The sequence below is a fragment of the Stegodyphus dumicola genome, chromosome 7, assembly GCF_044657685.1.
Source record: "Stegodyphus dumicola isolate Sdum_Otavi_A_Nest chromosome 7, ASM4465768v1".
Classification (NCBI taxonomy): Eukaryota; Metazoa; Arthropoda; class Arachnida; order Araneae; family Eresidae; genus Stegodyphus; species Stegodyphus dumicola.
This window is the reverse complement of record NC_140774.1, coordinates 63,665,103-63,686,036: the sequence shown is the minus strand read 5'-3', so window position 1 is coordinate 63,686,036 and position 20,934 is coordinate 63,665,103. Positions and strand designations below refer to the sequence as shown.

At 33.4% G+C, this 20,934-nt stretch overlaps 2 protein-coding genes across 3 annotated transcripts in view; one reads left to right on the top strand and one right to left on the bottom strand.

Moving 5' to 3' along the window:
* Positions 1–2,084: 2,084 nt before the first annotated feature.
* On the bottom strand, positions 2,085–3,044 carry LOC146996213 (E3 SUMO-protein ligase KIAA1586-like). Its single transcript, XM_085821386.1, has one exon. The coding sequence runs from the start codon at positions 3,042–3,044 to the stop codon at positions 2,085–2,087; it is 960 nt and encodes a 319-aa protein (XP_085677512.1).
* An 8,557-nt stretch (positions 3,045–11,601) lies between these two features.
* The window catches only part of LOC118203726 (transmembrane emp24 domain-containing protein 4-like), a 31,970-nt gene continuing 22,637 nt past the window's right edge, over positions 11,602–20,934 (top strand). Inside the window, exon 1 of one of the 2 annotated variants that reach the window (XM_035376009.2) lies at positions 11,602–11,857. In XM_035376009.2, the coding sequence (XP_035231900.1) occupies positions 11,731–11,857 (127 nt within the window). In that variant the 5' untranslated portion in view covers positions 11,602–11,730. The remainder of the gene's footprint in view (positions 11,858–20,934) is intronic. The other variant, XM_035376007.2, reaches the window with a different exon arrangement.

Genomic DNA, 20,934 nt, shown 5'->3' with positions numbered 1-20,934 from the left:
TTTGTTATAACAGTCGAAAGTAGATAAAACAACCCTAGAGTGCTGAAAAAAGGACAGTATAACGAGTGGCCACTGTACCTGAAATGGGCATTAATACTTTCATCAGATGAAGACGTTTCAACAGTGATCGTTACAATGATCAGTGTAGTGGTCGCTCTAATGAAAGGTTATTACAGCGAACATTTTGTACATATTTACGTAGTTTTATTTAATTTTTACTTTTTTATTATTTATTTTCTGGATTATTGCTACTTTACTCAACTTTTCTCGGTACTTAATAGTTTTCATAAAGCTCCGGCCTTTTTAGTTTTATAATTTAAGCCCTGTTGTATAGCAAGCTTGTTTCATTTAGATAAAGTAACCCAAGTAACAGTCGTGAAAATGCAACTACTTTTAGAAGCTACATTGAAAGGAGGGTTAATTGAGCTTATTAATACACTCTTTCTCCTTCTCTTTTTCAAACAACAGCTTTGAGCTAAAAATAACCATTCGCCGCATGCATTGCAAACTTTCTGCTTCACATAGACTTGCACGATAACAACAGATACCAGATACAGATAAGCGACATATTCGATGCCAGTGAATTAAAGAAGGTATCGAGTTCTGAATAAAAGAACTGTCTGACACCCCTCACAAATTCATGACAGGAAGTTGATATTTCTTATGCTTATGCCAGGGCTTAATTTCTAAAAGTGCCGGAGCCCTAGTAGAAAACCTTCAGGAAAGAGGAACAAGAGTTAAATAAATAAATAAAATTACTATTAAAAATCATTAGTAATTTTTAAATTATATAGTTAATGAGTATCAAATAAATTAATAATTATTTAATTGATATTAATAATTAATATCGATTAATTTATATTTAATTAATTCATAATTAATTTATTATTATGTATTAAAAATAATTTAAAATTCAACTCATTAGATGACTAAAATTGAATAAGCGATTTTTAATATAATTTTATTGCTAAAAATAAGATTTTCGAGATCAAATTTTTGCTGAAATAATTGTTCAGTTACATAAAAGAAGTACCGGAGCCTTCTGATTCAGGACTCCGGTGCACTCCGGCTAGAATTAGAATACATCTCAGAAACTAAGAAGTCGCCGGTGCAATGTAAGCTCTGTTTTGATGACATTTAAACTAATATATTTAACATAAATATGTCCTAAGCAAATTTTTAATTTATCGGAAAAGAAATTGTCCGAGGCTGATTTTTCGCATAAGTTAATAATGAGAACACGCATAAAGATTCATATATCGCAAATTTTAAAAATATAAAAGTTTGCGTTCTCTGATAAATTGATTTCAACTTTGATAAACTGAATTGTTAATAAGTTGTAAATTACTGAAGTTCAATTTCATCAATGAATTTCTTTTCAATGGTACTTATTTCTAAAGTAAAAAATAATTCGAAATTTTAACACTTGCATCATTTGTTAGAAAATGTGTCATACAACAATACTTCTTCCAGAAAAGCAACTCGAATTTTGATTTTATAGATATCTTTATCAAAACAATTCTCACATTTCGCGATATAGGAAAATTGGTTAAACTGATCTCTTTCCAACGCATAAATCAAAGGAAGGTTAAATGATATAACTATGCGTAACTATTGAAATAAATTAACATAAATGACATTATTAGCTTTATGTTTTAGAGAAATTATACTAATTAGATCACAGAAATACAAAAGGTAATAAACATTTATATACGTTATGTGAATATTTATATTAATGTAGTGTATTTTTTCCACACACATTACAAATTAAGCAATTTTTTCCTAAGCTGTTAATAATAAATGCTAGAAATATGTACGAGTAATATGAGCATAATATGGAAACAGAGCTATTTTATATCAGCTAACAATGGATAATATTATTAAAAACATAAATTTTTAATGCAGACAGACTTCTGATTTTTAAATAAATTAATCTGATGTTTTGTTAAACTGAGTCGTTAATAACTTTCAAATTGTTCAGGTTTAATTTTTCTAATACGAATAATCAATCACTTACGTACTAATCTTTTATGAAGAAGGTCATTGAAATATTTTTCATAAGGCAGTCAAATCATCCCGATCTTCTATTTTTCTTTTCTTTCTTTTGACTGACTGTCCACTGCGCTATGATGACTTGTTGCTAGCCAGGAACGTACATAAGTTGTTGGCTGAAAGTTTTTTAGTGAAGGGCCGACAAGTCTAATAAACATTAAATTAGAAAGAGTTTTGACAAGAAGAGATGCGCGTTGCGGATTGCATATTAAGTTCATTGTCGAAAATCCTCTCTCCCACTCTGTACTGGAAACAGATATACAGTTTATTGATGATAAAATTTTTCGCAATGCAGAATTTATTTCCTTTCCGTTAGTGTCTATAAAAACTCTGAATTCCCTTAAAGTTTCTCGTTCATTTAGGCGAAACCTTTTGCACAAATTTCCTATTTCTTCTTCTCCATATGTTATGTCAGGGGATGAAAGAGGCCAAAATTTCGGGTTGAGTACTTTTATGTCTTTTATAACTTCTTCATATTCAGTGCCGATGTTTCGAGTACGAACAGACAGTATTCTACTTTTCATTGAATCAGCAAGACATTTATACAGTTGACAATACTGAATTTTGGGGATAGATTTCCCGCTTTTGCTAAGGCTTACACCTTTGAACTTCCTATTTTCAACGGACTGCATTGCTTCGGACGCGTACTTTCCAGGTTTCGAAGATCTTGATTCAAATAATTGTATTTGTAGACAGATCAGACGATGAGCGTGAATAATAGTTGTGCTCCTGTTTTGCAACTCCAAAGATAGTTCCGATAATTCTTGAAGAGCATCATACATAAGTCCAAGATTTAAAACAAATGTATCCGTTTCTAAAATTTTTGCTAAACCTGAAAATTTAGATCTTTCTTTTGAATCTTGTTTTACGTCTTTCGAAGAACTAGAAAAATGTTCATATAATGCTAAATAATCATGCCACACAGCTTTCACAGAGCGAAAACTCGAAGCTACCCAGCGAGTATCTAGAATGCGACCAATTTTAAGGAGCATTTGCTCCGTATGCGCAGCATATTCATTCAGTTCTTTTTTTTTTTTTTTTTTTTTTTTTAGTTATGATAAATATTCCTTAACTTGTCTAAAAATATTTTAAAATAGCTTATTCCGCTAACAAGATTAGCAGCATCTCCAACACTAAGTTCGAGTCTATGGTTTAAACAAGGCCATATAATAATATCTGGAAATTTGTCGAGTAATAACTCGCATAGACCAGATTTTTTCCTCAGCATTACGGATGCTCCGTCGCAAGTAACAGCCACCAAATTTTTTTTTGAAGAATATTGTCGTCTATTTTATATCGATTTAATTCACTTAACAAACAGTTCAAAATACTATTTGCAGTAGAGTTACTTAAACATTTTAAACTTAAAAATATGTTAACTGGATTTTCCATACTAAAAAGTTGCTTGCGTATGTATATGATGAGACAGGAATCCTTGCTAAGCGTTGTAGATTCATCTAAAATTAAAGAAAACTGATCCTCTTCTACAATTTTCTGAGCTAAGGACTCTTGCATTTTTTCGGAAATATGATTAAATATATTCATAGCTGACACGTATGAATGCAAAATCCTTCCCATATTTAATCCATTCAATATCTGGACATCAATTTCATTATGAAATTCATCAAAAGGTCTGTTTTGTTTTGCCAAATGATACGCTGTTCTAAAAATACGTTCGGTGATTATCTGCTCATCTTTTCTCATAGCTGAAACAACTGTGCCGATTTCATCTATTTCTTTGCTATTTTTTACTTTTTCTGCTAATTTATGGGTTTTAGATGCTTTATGTTCACAATTTTTTTTCCTCAGTGATTTCTGCTGTTTAAATTTCGAAGCGCCATTTGGTCTAATAATAACACTGGCCCAATTGTTATCGACTGGAGAGTTTCAAACCTTGGGATCTCATAGCATCCAAGTGTGACACTAATTAACACCATCGACATCCTAAATTTTTATCCTTGAAAATTAACCAGTCGTTTTTTTTTTTTTATTTTTATTTATTTATTTATTTATTTATTTTTTTTTTTTGAAAATTCTATACTTTGTTGAATTGACCAGTAGCTTGGCAACATTTCAGCAAAACTGGTTTCTCCTAGACTTAGTTCCTGATTTTGGAAAAACGGAAGAACTATAATCTTTATCACCTTCTGCATCACTAGTCATCTTCATATCATAATCATCATTTGCAATATCTAAATTCGCATTAATAATATTACCTACTCTGGCCTTTCGACTACATTCGAAATAATCATTTATTTTACGTTTGGACATTATTTTATAATTTCCAATAACAAGTATTTCTAAAAATCCGTTTCACATACGTTATATATCTCGAGAGAAATGTGCTGAAGTAAGTGCAAGTAAAAAGAACGGAAGAGGTTGTCAACGAAAGTAGTTTACTCTACTACTGTTCAGCCAATTAAAAGTGCTTCGGAAAAAATAGTGCAGGGATCATTCCGCAATTTCAATGCAGCTGTTGTACCAAGCAACGGGGCCCGCCTACATCATAAATTTCCGTCCAGTGTCTTCTCCAGTGAGGGTGCCCCTTACCATGCCTTTATTTGAATAGGTTCCCATATCTTCCGATCTTTCTTCCAAAACGGTGTTGTTTTAAACACCTGGAGATTTCTTTAAAACATTTATGGTGTTAAGTATCGAGCTATTTGTCCTGTATCTTAATGTGACACGCAGTATGATTTTTTGTTTTTCCCCTGGGCTACTTTAAATTTGTATGTTTCAGAATAATGCTTGCTTAATTTTGTTAAAAGTAAAGGTCATGTCATAATAATTTTAAGATCTTTCTTTTGCAATTTAAGGATTAAATTATAAATAAGTAGAAACAATTTTTATTATTTAACATCTCTGATGTGAATATAACTGTATAATACGAAATAAATTTATTAATGTAAAATTTAAATTATATATGACTTAAATACTTCCCTTCTCAACCGAAGTTTGCAGGAATTTTGAAAAATTTCTCTAATTCTGTCTGATAATATTTACATTTATCGGACGATAAGTATCTACACATAGTTGCACAGGTTTGATAGATTTAAATGCCATGAAAGGTACAAAATCTCAGTTTATCAGAAACAAATTTTCTGTATAGTGGATGGATTAAAAGTAAATATTAAAAAAGAAAAAAATTGAAACTATCTATATACTGATATAGGTAATAATATTGTAGAGACATTAGGTATATTTCGAGGCCGGAAAGATGAAAAATATGCAATGCCTTCGCCGATAATCGAACCACGGACCTCTGAATTACGTGCTGAGCGTGCAGACCACCTCACCACGAAGGCATGCCAAGAAGGCGGGAGAAATACCTAATATACTCTTCCTTTTAGAGGACGACTGAGGTTTTTAGGGGACCCAATCGCCAAATCCTGGATGAGGAGAATCATCATCCAGCACCCTTTTAATTTGGGCGCCACTGTGGAGACATTAGGTTAATTGGAAAAGCCGGAGAGATGAAAAATTAGCAACGCCTTCACCGAGAATCGAATCGCGGACCTCCACTGGCAGGTGTGCTCCCGCTCCCAATCCAAGCACAAGTGGACGCAATCTCCACAATAGTTCTCCAACTCAAGAAAACAACTAACTTTAATGACACCACATTCCACCCAACAGACTACGAAGATCAGCATAAAAAGTACTTTCATCACCCAGCTTTGAATCTTCAAAACCTGCACTGCATTTTCGACAAACCACCACCCACAACGGAATACACGGCTTTCACTGACGGCTCAAAGATCGAACAAAAGGTTGGCAGCGCTGCAACCATCCAATATAACCTTAGCTCACACACAGAATGGCAAGGGCACTTTAGAGATCTAAACAGCGTGCCCCAAGCTGAACTGACAGCAATCCTCTACAGTATGCAAGAGCTCCCCCAACTAGCAACGGACACAGTCCATATCGTCACTGACAGCCAATCATCAATCTATGCTATTAAAAATCCCTGCACAAATTCACCAATAGCCGTCAAATACAAACAATTATCAATTCCAGCCAAAAGAACTTCGTTCTTACATGGACGAAAGGTCATAGCAATTGCGCCGGGAATGAAAGAGCGGACTTCCTGGCAAAGCAGGCAGCCCTCGAACAGTCAGGCACTACCATCCACATCCCAAGGTCACGCTCCACACTGAAGTTTACTCTAAAAGTGATAGCCAAAGAAGAGTGGCAGAGACAATGGGTTCAAGGACAGCAAGGCAGAAGGACGCATTCACTTCTCCCATGTGTCGATACTGAGCGCACTATTTATAATTATTATCTCTCTCAATATATCTCTGGTTATGGACCGTACCCAAAGTACTTCTATGAACGAAACCTTTCAGAGACTGAAATATGCGTCTGTGGCAATCCGGGTGATCCAGACCATTATTTATTTCAATGCCCAATAACAGAAGACTATCATATCCGCCATCCCACAGCACCAGGAACAGACTTCAAAAGTTTCTTGATAAAGCACCCGGAAAATCCACATTAGTATCAAAAACATAATTGATACACTTCACCGTCATGGCTTGGAACTGTTTTAAGTGCTTCTTCTTCTCTGGTACGAACGCCAGTTTTTCCAATGGGGGTGCCTTTATAGTCATTGCAATAGTTTATTTTAGTGTATCAATGTCAGTACAGATTTAGCACCTAGACAATACGACCACAGTTATGCGCATTTAAGAAAATGGCATAACTGGAACTGGTGAACTCTACTGTATGTATGAACTCTGACCCAATTCATGAACTGTCAATGAACTGTGAACCATCTATGAACTGCTACACTGTCCCAATAACAACACATTAATATCACAATAACTTAGCCAAGATAATAATGTTTAATGTTTTTCCATTCATTTCTTTTTGTTTATTTGTGTACATATATTTATATTTATAATTTCACCATCAACTGTAATGTATGGTATTGTATTTGTAATATCATTGTCATCAGCAACTGTATCTCCCGTATCACAAGTTCTCTATGCCCTAATGATTAACGTTTCAATTAACACCGATGCCTGGCATAAGTACACCCTGTGGAGGTGTTCATCTCAAGACGGTTAGTGTGAAGGAGCGACACCAGTTCTGCCAATGGCGATGTGTTGGTGCTTCCCACACTTAGTCCTGTCTTGCCCTGTCTATCACGCGCTGAGCGTGCTGACACCACGGATTCTCGTTAAGAAGAAGAAATACTTTATAATATCAATATTCTAATAATAATACAACTTCTGATGTTAAGCTTTAAGAAATAAATTTTAAAGAAAATTTTAAAAAAGTCTGAAAGCTTTCAGATTTTATATTACGTCCATACGGGTATTTTTTTAATGTTCTGTGTGTTACCTGTATTTATTAAATACCATGTTCTTCGTAAATCATAAAATCATAAAATTCATAAAAATCATAAAATTCAATTCAATAGCCGTATTGCAGAATAATTTAGAAAGATCGTATCTTTAGATTTTTCGATACACTGTCTCGCGCGTTGGAGATAAAAATGTATTTATTTATTATTTTTAGGGCGGGTTGTAATGTTGCCATTGCTGGCTTTGAAATGAGTTTCCTAATCAAAAACTCATATATGCTTTACAAAATATGAAATAGATAATAAAACAAATTCCAACTTTGGGCTTCCAAATGCCCATATTTGGGTGGATATATACGTCATTGAAAATTGGATGGCTCTAGGTACCTTTGTTTTATCACAATGCGAGAAATATGCATAATTTATGCGGATTCTTCATTATTTAATTTCTTAAAATATAATAAAAAACTAAACTAAAACTAAACTCAGTGGCCTAAAATATAATACAGGGAGATAATACTTGGTGGCAGCAATATGAAAAGTTATTCAGACTTTTAAATTTTTCGACGCAAAATGCCAAAACGAAATTAATAGCCTTTTGCGCTAGAAAGCTCAAAAGTTATATTTCTCTTTAAGATAATAAACCACGAACGCAATTCAGTATAGTTGTATATATAACAAGTCGTTAAAATAATTTTTTATTGTGTGTGTGGGCGGGTAGAATTTAAATCCTACCGTATTGTTATATAAAACGGTTCTTCAGAAAACGACGTGATTTTGCAATAATATAATACTTAAACAATGGCTTTAGTAACTTGAAATTATGACATTTTGTGTCATTATATGTTATGCCATTATGTCATTATATGACATATTATGTCATTTTATTTAAAATAAAACAACTTATACATAGTGCCTCTGTATTCGCGTGTAGTATGTTCCAAGGTTTACCACAGATACGTAAAACCGCGGATAATAGCGAATATTATACATAATACAGGATATTCGTGCAGATTATGTAAATAAGATCACATTTAATTGATAAATTATATAATAATAAAGTATACTTTAGGCTGCACTATGTTACATGCTGTAGGACTCAAATAAAGTAATACAAAATATACTACTTATTGTCTCGGACGTCTCGTTCTCGTTTTGATGCATTAGTTTAATCCTCCAATCTCCGAGTCGGAGAAAAAAAACCCTATTTTCTATACAATATGATGCACAATTTCAAGGGATCGTTGGGGGTGGGGGAAGTTATATATGCTTAAAGTATAGCTGATGAAAATTCAGATAATGCTAGAAATAGGGTGAAAAGAATGAGCTCAAGAACACAAATTTCCCTTCCTGCGACGATAACTAACTGTACCCATCGATAACAATACACTAGACAAAATGGCATGGCGAGAAATTTACGCGTTCCTAAATAAATTCCCCCAAATTTATTACCCTTCTTAAAGGGAAAGGTTTCCGCATGCGAGTGAGGGGATTTTACTTGAACGTGTCATGTTCACATGAGTTCGTATTCCTAGGGAAATAGAGTATTGCAAAGTCTGCTTATTGTTAAAGTAAAACGTAAGGAATTCTAAATTTTCTCCCTTTAAATTGTGGTTCAGTTTTATAAAAAGAAGTACCCGAGCTCATCTTATTTAGGGCGCTCCGGTGAGCTCCGGCTAGAATTGTAATTTATCTTAAAAATTGAGAAGTACCGGAGCCGGGCTCCGGTGGGCTCCGGCGCAATTTAAGCACTGGCTTATGCTTTACTTTCACTACAAGCATCAACTTCTTAAGAGTTTAAATCTGATCATTTTAACTTGCCATACGGCCATTCACGGTCGTATGGCAAGTTAGAATGAAGTTGATATTTCCCTTACAGCTGAACAAATAACACAACAGCATTTAGTAGCACCTTAGTAGCACTTCAAATATCCGAAATAATTTGGAACACATTCGGATTTTAATAAAATCTGCAGAAAAAAGTCTTATTTATTTAGTTTTCGTGCAGGCCAAATATGTTCATGGTGGAAAATAACTTTAATTTTTCATTCATCGGGCCTTATTTTAAGTAATTAAAATTTTCTTTTGTCTCTAAAACAAAGAACAAAAAGCTTTTTTTTAGACTAAATTTGTCAAAGCAGAAAAAGCAATTTATCAAAGTTTTTTAATTTGTTTTTTTACTATGAAATTATTTTGGACCTGTCTCTGTCTTGTATTTAAATTGAAATTAAGCAACATTAAATTTTATTTATGTAGACCTTAAAAAACAAGTACTCTTTTTATTTTTGTTTATTTTTTACAGCAGTCCTGTTAGCACTGTGTAAGACCTTTTATTGATACTTATAGGCTACATATTTGCAAACATTCTAAAACAATCTGTGTGTTGGATACATTCATCTAAATTATGAGCTTCTTGAAAAATATGTAGTGCTTGTATTAGTCCGCTGGTGACGAGGGTTATAACCGCTTAACGCAGATAAATGATTTCGGGCAAAAAGATTACCTTGTAAAGATCTTAAGTGACCACTGGCCGTGTTGACTAACGTTTATTTTGTTTTAAAACTTTATTGTTCTCTCTTATTTTCCACTTCCGGCTAGAATAAACACGTTAATCTGTTTATGCAAATTGTGCTTGCTAACGCTTAGGTATTTAAATTGTGGCTTTTCGCCAAGAGCAGAGTTAGGAGATAAGAGTGAGCCTTCTTGCCACTTTAGCAAAGAAAGTTTCACGCGTGCTTTCAGTCAGTTGCTTTCCGCCTTTAAGGCCAAAGGTTTAGTCCTCTTGATATCTAAGACGTATTGTAGTTTTCCGCAGTTTGCGTTCTACATACGTAATAATCTGAAAGGCCAATCTTCGTGTCATTCATCTGTGTAAAGCATTTGAGTTTAGCTCTTATTTAAATTTAGTTAGTTAGTAGTTCTTATATTTTTGCATTCAGACCACAAGTGGTCGGCCTTTGTATCCCGAATTGCGGGAGCACCTGTAAAGTGTGGAAAATAAAGGGTAAAGTTAACCCTTCTTACTTGTGCTGTTTGTTCCACACATACACGAACATAGCTTGAGTAAGCTCCCTGTTCACATTCAGGGCATTAGATGTTCCCTAAACAGATTAGAAGATCAAGCAGTCCAGATAAACTTGATGGCCATTTCCGTGGTTTTCATAATATGAAACGTAAATACGAATTTGTTTCCTTTACAAGTTCTCATTAGCAAAGAACCCATCTGGGGGTTGTTGGTTTCAAATAAATAAACAAATAAATTATTTTCATAACATTTTTATGTTACGAAAATAATTTGTTAAGTAAACGAAAAAATTAAGAACTAAATTATCTTCTACAACTAAGTAAATATTTTAATTAGTTATGAGAAAAACAAACGATCTAGATAGTTTTAATTTAGAGTCTAGATAAATGTACCTCTTTGGTATGTGTTGATTTAATGTGCAATGCTTCGCTGTTGTAAGCAATAATGCAAATATCTCTTTGGAAATATTGTTGAATATATATGTGACAACTATAATGATTTATAACGATAAAGCGAAGATTGTATATAATTTTCACAACTTAAGTGTCTATGAATAAATATTTCTAATCATTAAAAAACAAATAAAAAACTTTTTCGAAGAGTTTTCAGTAAAGTTGCTAAAAGTTTTTTTTTTTTAAAAAAAAAAGAAAATTCTTCAAAAATTAGAATATACAAAATCTTACATTCAGATCTTATAACAAATCTTATATTCAAAACGAGTTGTTCAAAATAACTAACTATGCTAAATGGTAGAAAATTAACTTGCATGCTATTATTTCATCATAAATTAATGCCATGTGAAGACTCGCACTGAAAAGGACTGACTTCGTTTTTATGATATATCTGCTCATTTATGTCATTAGATCGCCAGCGCAAGAAACCTGCCTAAAATATTTTCCTGAAGTAGCGATACTTTCTGTTTTGCCAAGATATCATATAAGAGATCCGAAAGCAGAAAACGCTTCAAAGAAATTTCTTTTGAGGTTTTAAAAAACAAATTAGTATTTTTCCTCTTGCCATTTGCAAGCTTATCATTTGATGGCATTTTCGAATGTTAAGCTGGAATTTTAAAAATCATTTCCATTAATTTAATATGTAATTAATTAAAAAATCTTTTCTTGAAATCACGTGACGTGTTTGAGAAAGAGAAGATTAGTAATATCTTCCACCAATAAACCCGTTTCCAAGTAACGAACGCACAGGCAAACTGAATGCCACCAAAAGTTAAACATTCGTTTTGCTGCTACGAAACAATTCATATTGATTGCATTGATTTCTCTTTCAGCATTCTCGTTTAAGTCATAGGCTACTTACTTTATGAAAAGCTTGAAGTCTAGCAGCCATAAAAATGCACATTTTCCTAGTTCTCGTATGTTTTTATATTGTAGGTTCTACCCGAGCGCTCTACTTTTACATAAAGAAGGAAGAAAATAAGTGTTTTCTTCAGGAATTGCCCTCGAACACCAATTTACTAGGTATGTAAAGTAAACTGTGTAAGTTTTTATAAACATTCTATGCAGAAAAATCTCTGTACCTTTATTTGAAAATAAGTCAGGCCTTTATCAGACCAAGATTTGCATGTTAAATTTTGCTTAAATATTTAGAGACATCTAGTTTTTATTTGACACGTCTTTCATACGAAAAGACTAAATGCATTTTGGGATATAAATGAGCAGTCTTCTTTTACGATCCCCCGCTGTTCCTTTTTCATCACTTTCCTATAAATGAAACAAGCTGTTTCATATGAAATCAGAGCCCAAACAAAAGACGAATATTACCAGCTATTTAGCTATTCTGTGTTTAAAATATATCCTTCTAAAGCACAAAGATTTAATATTTTTGTTAATTATAATTTATTACTAAAGTCTTCATTTTTAATGTTTTAAATATCTTAATAACATGTTAGTATAAGAATTGACAAACATGTAGGCAAACCAGAAAGTGGGGATGACCACTGGCCGTGTTGTTCTCCATAATAGGCTAATAATATTTTGCGTAATAAAATACCTGATTCTAACCCAAATCTTTGCCAAACAAAATCTACACCTTTTAAAAACGTTTTATTTAAAATTAATTGATTTAATTTACTACAATTAAAAAACTTTAAATTTTATGTTTTAACTTCCTGAGCGGCATAATCGCTTTTATGCGGTGATCAGACTTTTGTGTCTTGGTTTTAGTTTATAATTTAAAATATTTTGTTTTCTTTCTTTCAGGGTGTAAATATCATCTGAATGAATGGAAGTTTATAGAAACCAGAGACTAAAGTAACTAATTATACAAATTTAGCTATTAAATTCGTTTCAATACATTTCTTCATGAGCAGATCCCCAAACCCGCGTCACCCAGATAATTAATTTATTCTAATTAAATTAAACTACTTTCGTAAGCGTTTCCATTATATATGCATCCTTCGAACAAATATCCTGATGTTCATATTCTGAAGGCAGGTTATAAACATTGGACATTTCATGATTGCTCCTGTGTAACTTTTATTTGCGTTAATTCTTTAAGAATACATAGAAATCAAACTTTTAATTAAAAACATTGAGGAAAATTCCGATTAAATTTGCATAGTTACAACTTTCAGAAATGTAAACATAATTTTATTTTATAATACACTATTAATTTCTGTTATTTCAGGGCATACAGAACCTCCCATTTCTCTTAGAAACCTTCAATAAAATTGCTATTGGGCCACAAAGTTGAGTTTTGGTTATTGTTTTTGAAATAAAGGAATGATGAATTAAAATTACATTATTAATTACGTATTTCTTTTATTTCCTTTTAGTTTTATTACTTAAAACATTTATTACCATACTTGTTTGTTAAGAGATGATGAGTCTTTCCTTCCGCGAAAATACGAATTAGTATATATGCTTTATAATTTTAACTTCTTCATAAATTAATGATCTTCTTTAAATAGTTTCAAACTATGAGATACAAATGTAAGAATTAAATGATAATGTGAGATATAAATGTGAAAAGTAATAATTTGTAGTAATTATCTCCTATAATGTTTTAATTAATTATTTATAATTACTACACTTTTCTTCCTGATGTGGAATTACCATTTATCACACATTATTTAAGTTTTCCAATGGGAAGCATTAAGAATAAAATCAAAATTTCAATTCTTAAGATAATTTTGTGTTTTGTGTTGTTTGTGTGTGTTATAAATAAGATGCAACTTGTTAGCTATCATAAATTGTAACCAAACTTTAGATAGACTAACAGCGAATTATCTTTAAGTCTAAAATAACAACTGAGACCTGAGAAGGGTATAGAACAAGGATGTCAAACTCGCGGGCCGCATGCGGCCCACAACAAATATTTTTGCTGCCCGGCCAATATATTGGCAAATAATAATATATAATAATAAAATAACATATCGACGAAGAAAAAAAATGAAATGTTTACTGCTAAGTAATTAACGATAATTTATTCAGTGTTGTTAGATTACTCACAGCGAGCTGACACACACACTACTTAAATTACAAATGCGTGTGAGTAGCTCGCGTTCAGCTACCTTCGGCTTTTGGGGGACACGTGCACTCAGAACTTGTACGCATCCCCCGATAGCCGAATGTGGCCGAACTCATGGTCTCAGTTTTCCAATCATAGTTTTGTACGATATATTGGTGCATGCATGTGCATGCACTTTGCTTTATTATTAATTATTACTTAATTCATATTGTTACGGATTTCATAGTTATTTATTTATTTAGTTTTTTTATTTAGAATTCTAATTAGATTTGCTTCATGTTGCCTTAGCAACGCAGACGAGTTTTGAAAAGACAGCTGCGTTGGAAGGTTAAAAATAGAACAGCGCGTGCATTTAATACCTAATAAATAAATATCTCGTAATTGCTGTTGCCATCCACAAAAATCCAGATATTTATAGATGTTTTCAGTAAATTCTAGAAATTAATTATAAAGCTTATAAAAGCCGAGAACAAACAACTCATCTCAGTAGTAGCTGTAGTTCTAGCGAACTGTTTGTTTACTTAATGCTGTGATTGATTTGTACCGATTTCGCTGTGAGATAGAATTAGTTTCTCTGTTTTGAATTGATTTTTGCTAAACGTTTGACATTTTGTGATATTGTTAGAATATTTTTGAAGAAATATTTCAGCATTTTGATTTATCTCTTGTGGAAAGAATAAATTTTTGTTAACTTTTTAACGTTAACCGTGTTTATTCCAGCCCTTTGTATTCAGTATGTCTATATCAAAACCAAGTGATAGTAAAATTAAACGAAAAATCGCTGACGAACATAGAACATTCCAAGTAAAATGGGAATTAGAATATTTTTGCTGTGAAATAAAAGATAAAATAATCTGCTTGATATGTAATAATACTATTAATGTACCAAAGTTATACAATATTAAACGCCATTACGAACAACACATAACAATTACGAAGGATTAATGAGAATATAACAATTACGAAGGATTAATGAGAGAAGAAAAGTTGAAAGAGCTCAAGTTAGGAGTGAAAAAGCAACAGTCCATGTTTAGTAAAGTATTGCAAGAAAGTGAAGCGCCGGTACATGCAAGCTACGTCTTGTCCGAGTTGATAGCTAAACATTCGAAGCCTTTTACTGACGGTGATTTCATCAAGGAATGCCTAATGAAAGCTGGAGAAATTGTTTGTCCTGGAAATGTGAAGGCTTTTCAATCAATTTCATTGTCTCGAAGTACAGTTGCGGAAAGAGTTACTGATTTAGCCGCGAATTTAAGTGATCAGATCAAAGCAAAATCATCTAGTTTCGAAAGTTTCTCCATTGCCTGTGACGAGAGCACGGACATTAGTGGCAAAGCTCAATTCGCAGTGTTTCTTCGTTCTCGTGACAAGAATTTTAACATTTTTGAGGAATTACTTTAACTAATACCGATGCCTGGTACTACCACAGGAGAAGATATATTTACTTGTGTTTTTGGACTTCTGCAGAAATACAATCTACCTTTGGCAAAATTAAATTCTATAGCTACAGATGGCGCTCCATCAATGACCGGGAAAAACAAGGGCTTCGTAGCATTACTAAGAAAAAAACTTAGTGAAATTCACGGTTCAAACATTCATCATATGCATTGTATTATACATCAAGAAGTTCTATGCACAAAAGTAACAAATATGGAGAATGTTTTGTCATATATAAAAGAAGTTATAAATTTTATAAGATCTCGAGGTTTAAATCAGCGTCAATTCACTGCTTTCTTAAGTGAGTTAGATAGTGAATAATCGGGTTTGTCCTACTATACCGAGGTACGTTGGTTATCTTGCTCCAAGATTCTCAAACAATTCTGGCATTTGAAAGAAGAAATATGTCAGTTTTTAAAAACGAAAAATCAAGACGTAAGTTTGTTTTACGATCCAATATGGATACAGAAAGAAAGAATAAAAAGAAGAAAAGAAAGAAAAAACATAAAAGAACTATTTTATCTATTTTTACCAGGTTTATCTTTCTTGGTTGATATAACCAAACACTTAACCGATTTAAATTTATCGTTACAAGGAAAAGATCATATCATTACGAACATGTTTGACATAATTAAAGCATTCAAATGTCAACTAGTTCTTTGGGAAAGACAACTTAAAAATGAAGATTTGACGCACTTCCCGACGTGCAGCATGAACAAATCAAGTTTAGATGATACTTGTTCGTATCAAAAATACGCAGAAAAAATTGCAAATTTAACAACTAAATTTGAAACGAGGTTTAATGATTTTAGTTCTCTAGAAGACAATTTTTTTTTTTTTTTTTTTGTTTTCTTCGATTTTCTCAATAAGTATTGACTCAGTACGTAGCCATATGCAAATGGAGGTGATCGAGATTCAATGCAACTCAAATTTGAAAGCAAAATTCATTCAAGTGGGCGTGCCTGAATTTTACAAATATTTACCAGCCAGGTTTGAAAATACTCGAAAATTCGCATACGAAATTATTTCCATGTTTGGTAGCACTTATCGGTGCGAGCAGTTATTTTCAGTCATGAAAGGTAATAAGTCTCCTATTAGAAACCGTATTAATGATGCTCACCTTGGGTCAGCGTTGAAAGTTATCACTGCAAACAAAATTTCTCCCGAAATAGGAAAGATAATAGCAGAGAAGAGATGTCAAGTATCAGGACGTAAACATTAAATTTTTCTTGTTCTTTTCTATATAAATATATATATATATGTTTATTATTGTATTATTCAAAATAAATCTACGTTTCTATGAATATTGATTTTTTTTTCTTTTTTTTTTTTTTTTTTTTTTTTCGGCCCGCCTAAAGTTAAACCTTGTTTGTTTGGCCCAAGTGTACCTATGAGTTTGACATCCTTGGTATAGAAGACCCTTTTATTAAACTAAAGAAGAAAAGAAGGCACACCTGGTGCTTACAACTCAACCATCTCTTCTGCCGAGATAACTTAAATAAGTCCGCCGCAGTTGGATGGCTTGGAGCATTACCAATCAAATGTAAAGCTTTCGGCTCTAGTTTTTTTAATTCGCAGTAGCGTTTAACAGATAGACAAAAATGTTTTCTAAATCAATTTTAAAAAACATTTTTAGTGATTGAAGATTTTATTGGATTCCGAAATTACTGGTAAAGATGATTTTGAAATTCTTTTCAGTAATATTGGGGTTTGAAATGATAAACATAAAGTGGTTTTCGTTTAAAGCATCTTTTAGCGTTACTACGCAGTTAAACGATCTTTTGCAACTTTAAATTCTAAAACAGCTCAGCAATATCGATATCGGGTGCTATTTCAGAGAATTCCAATGCTGATGCGTAACACTGAAACAGCATTAAGCGGGGTCTTACTGTACACACTTTGAAAATGCCTAAAATTCATTATTCTGCTCAAAATAAAATGTTTAAAAGAACTATTTAATAAATAATATTATAAATCGAAGCTGAACTAAGTCAAAGTAGTAACAGCCACCACTTCTAAAATGTTTTAATAGACGAAAGCACTTGTTCACGGTACCAGAAGATAATTTTCCGAGTAACGGATACGGGTTTGGTTGGTTTATTTAACCTTTTAACTGTCATGCCCGAGTGAATCTCGGGCACAGCACTGGTGTTCGAAAATGTCACGCCCGAGTATTACTCGGCGTAATTTCGAATATATATCGAATATATATCGGGAAACGTTTATTTCGGCTTCATTTCTTTGTCAAACTCGACAGTATCTCGGGAAAAGTTAATGTGCCCTCAATTCAATAGATGACAGCACTTTACTGAAGATTTCAAAGGTCAGAGGTTATAAGTTCTTTGGTTCAAAGTGCACGGGATCTTTTTGTTGTAAAATGGCGTCCAGTTCTTTGAAACGTTATATAGATGATTTACATTCTTCAACCGAAGATGAAAGATGTGTGTCTTATGTGCAGTATTCATGATATTTCCATGGTCAGGAAAAAAAAAAAAAAAAGATATACTCAAGCCGAAGATTGTTTCTGACTACAGTCTAACTATGGGTGGTGTAGATCGCTGTGATTAGGAAATATCCTTTCATCCAAAAATCCGAAAACGTCAGAAAAAATATTATAAAAAGATATTTTTACATTTACTAGACAAGGTACTTTGGAACTCATATTTACTCTATAAAAATGTATTTGGGAAACGTATTACATTTTTAGAATTTCGAATCCAAGTTGTAGAAGAGCTTTTACATAAATATGATGATGCAACTTCTGGACAAAAGAATGTTGGCAGACCACCTACAATAGATAACCCTGCCCGTCTTACTGAACGACATTTTATTTCCTGTATTCCTCCTACACCTGTGAAACGTGAGCCTACAAGACAGTGCAAAGTGTGTTGTTTGAAAAAGGATAAAAATGGGAAAAAGATAAGGAAGGAAACACGGTTCTGGTGTAGTGATTGTGGAGTTGGTTTGTGCTTGGAAAAGTGTTTCCAGTTGTACCACACAAGACTGAATTACTGAACTACTAATACGTATTCACTTTTATTAATTTTTTCATTTATTTATTTTTTAGAAAATAATTCATTTTCTATCATTTTTAGAAAATAATGCTCCACTAGAAGCGAACTTTACAACTGCCATGTTGAGTGGCAGCCGCCTCAAGCAAATACGTAGTGGCTACAAAACTTTAAAAATTTTACCCATATATTTCAAAATATCAATTTTTAACTACTTAAGTATATTTTATTTTGTACTAAACATTTGATTTTTCCAATAAAAAAATTTGACAGTTTGTGTACCCAAATCATCAAAATAACTCGACAGTTAAAGGGTTAATTATGGCAAAGTACACTAAGTCTTACGAATTTAATATGGAATATGATCTCCCCTGACTTGTACACACATATCACAACGTGTTTTAAGGCTGGAAATAACGTTGTTAACCACAGTTTGGGGAATTAATCTCCACTCTTCCAGCAATGCCGTCTTCAGAGCATTTACATCTCTAGGAGGAGGATGTATACGTGCAATTGCTCTTCCAAGGTAGTCCCATAAGTTCTCTATCGGGTTAAGGTCAGGAGAGTTTGGTGGCCAAGGTATTCGCTTAATGTCTTCACTTTCAAGGAATTCATCAACGAGGTTTGCTCAATGTGGACGGGCATTATCATCCATAAATAAAAAGTCAGGTCCATACGCACCCCTGAAAAGTCTTACATAAGGATCTAAGACCTCATCTCGATATATCTGGCCTGTCACAGATCCGCTACTGAACACGTGTAGGGGCGTACGTCCATCGATCATTATTCCACCCCATACCATCACACCTCCACTACCGAAACGGTCACGTTCCACAATGTTCGAGGGATCATTTCGTGTTCCTGACTCCCTCCAGATGTAAACACGTTTAGAATCGCCAGTTAAACTAAACCGCGACTCACAGTAAAGAGAACATGGAACCATTGATGTTCAGTCCAGTTTTGATGTTCTTTACACCAATTAAAGCGATCCCTCTTTTTCTGTGAAGACAGTAAAACACATACCCTTGGCTTTCTGGCATAAAGGCCTCTTTCATTAAGCCTTCTGTATATTGTTTGCCGTGATGCAACAGTTCCAGTGGCGGCTGCAAGCTCTGAACTTAACTGGCGAGCAGTAGCCTTTCTGTTACGACGGGCAGTTAGTGCCAGATACCGATCTTCAGAAGCAGTTGTCATTCGTTTCCGACCTTGTCCAGGCCTCCTTACAACACTTCCATCATTTTGAAACTGTTTCCATAGCTTAGAGACTGTCTGTCTTGAAATATTCAGACATGTGGCTGTTTCTATGATTGACTGCCCTGCTTCTAAACGGCCGATAATTCGCCACTTTACAGATTCTTCCAAATGATACTTCGAAGCCATAACAAACCGCTTTGAGTCCCTACACACTGAAATCAAACGCTATGTTGCAGAAATTCACTCAAATATTCAGTTTGCGCAAAGCGCTTGATTCACCCTTGGATGACGTAACGCCCAGATTTGCATATCACAAACCGTTTGATTACTTTTGATTGGATAATGCTAATTATTAGGCTTGGTTTTCACACATTCCCTGCAAATACGGATCACACTGATTCGATATTTCATTGAATATCATCATTTTTGGGTATGTAAAGATAATTTTGGACATGAATGTATTTTAAATCGTTCTGATTGATTCTAGCAACTAATTTGTTGATTGTTTGATTGTAGTAACTTGATTTTTTAGACATAGAAAACTAAGTAAACAACAATATGTTAATTTAAGCGTACAGAAACGTTGCTGTTGTTCCAGAAAAGATCTTACTTTCAGTTTAACGAGCGCCTAGTAGGCAATGTGCTGATTAGCGACTGTCTAGTAGGTAATGTGTAAAGTGGAGGCAGAGGGAAAGGAAATGAGAGAAAACAACTTTTGAACTTAAACGATACGGAAGCCGTTAATGGACACATTTACCTAGGTAAATGTGAAAAACTCTTGATTTCGAACTTTAACGGAGCAAAACAGTTAATCTACAGATTAGCTAGGTAATGTGCACTTAGCGGTAACATATATACTTATCGGTATTAAGTAAAACTGTTAATAATTAAAGGTTTTTATGTTTAAGGCTAAATGTGCGAAGTTTTCATTCAGATAAATAAAAAAGTTTCGCCCAAACGGTATAGTGATTAGCATCACTGACTGCCGTGCCGAAGGGCCGGGTTTGAATCCTGGAGAAGATAGGCATAGATGTTTGTAAATGTATAGTATCGGTGCAGCAAGGCGCCACTTTAAATATGCGGCAAGTCGAAAGTCCTCTCGTGTGGTTTGGTGGAAGGAGTGGGAAACCCTTGGAATGGACCCTCTTTATGTTGTTGCATAAGCAACAATATAAAAAAGTTGATGCACATATAATGCAAAATAGTTGACCAATTTATAGTACAAAAAAGTATGAATATATTTTAAAAGCCATCATTTTATTGCATGGCATAAGCCTATCGTAGCTACATACTGTATTGTCATATATTTCTTTAAGCCCTTGTCTTACTGAAGTAATACTTGAATTTAGGATTAGCCTTTCAGTAGAACGGGGGAAGGGGTACAGTATAAAATCTAGATTCTTAGAATTTATTTATCATCAGTG

Excerpts from the sequence above, each read along its gene's own strand:
- LOC146996213 (XM_085821386.1), bottom strand. The coding sequence starts at position 3,044 with ATGCTCCTTAAAATTGGTCGCATTCTAGATACTCGCTGGGTAGCTTCG.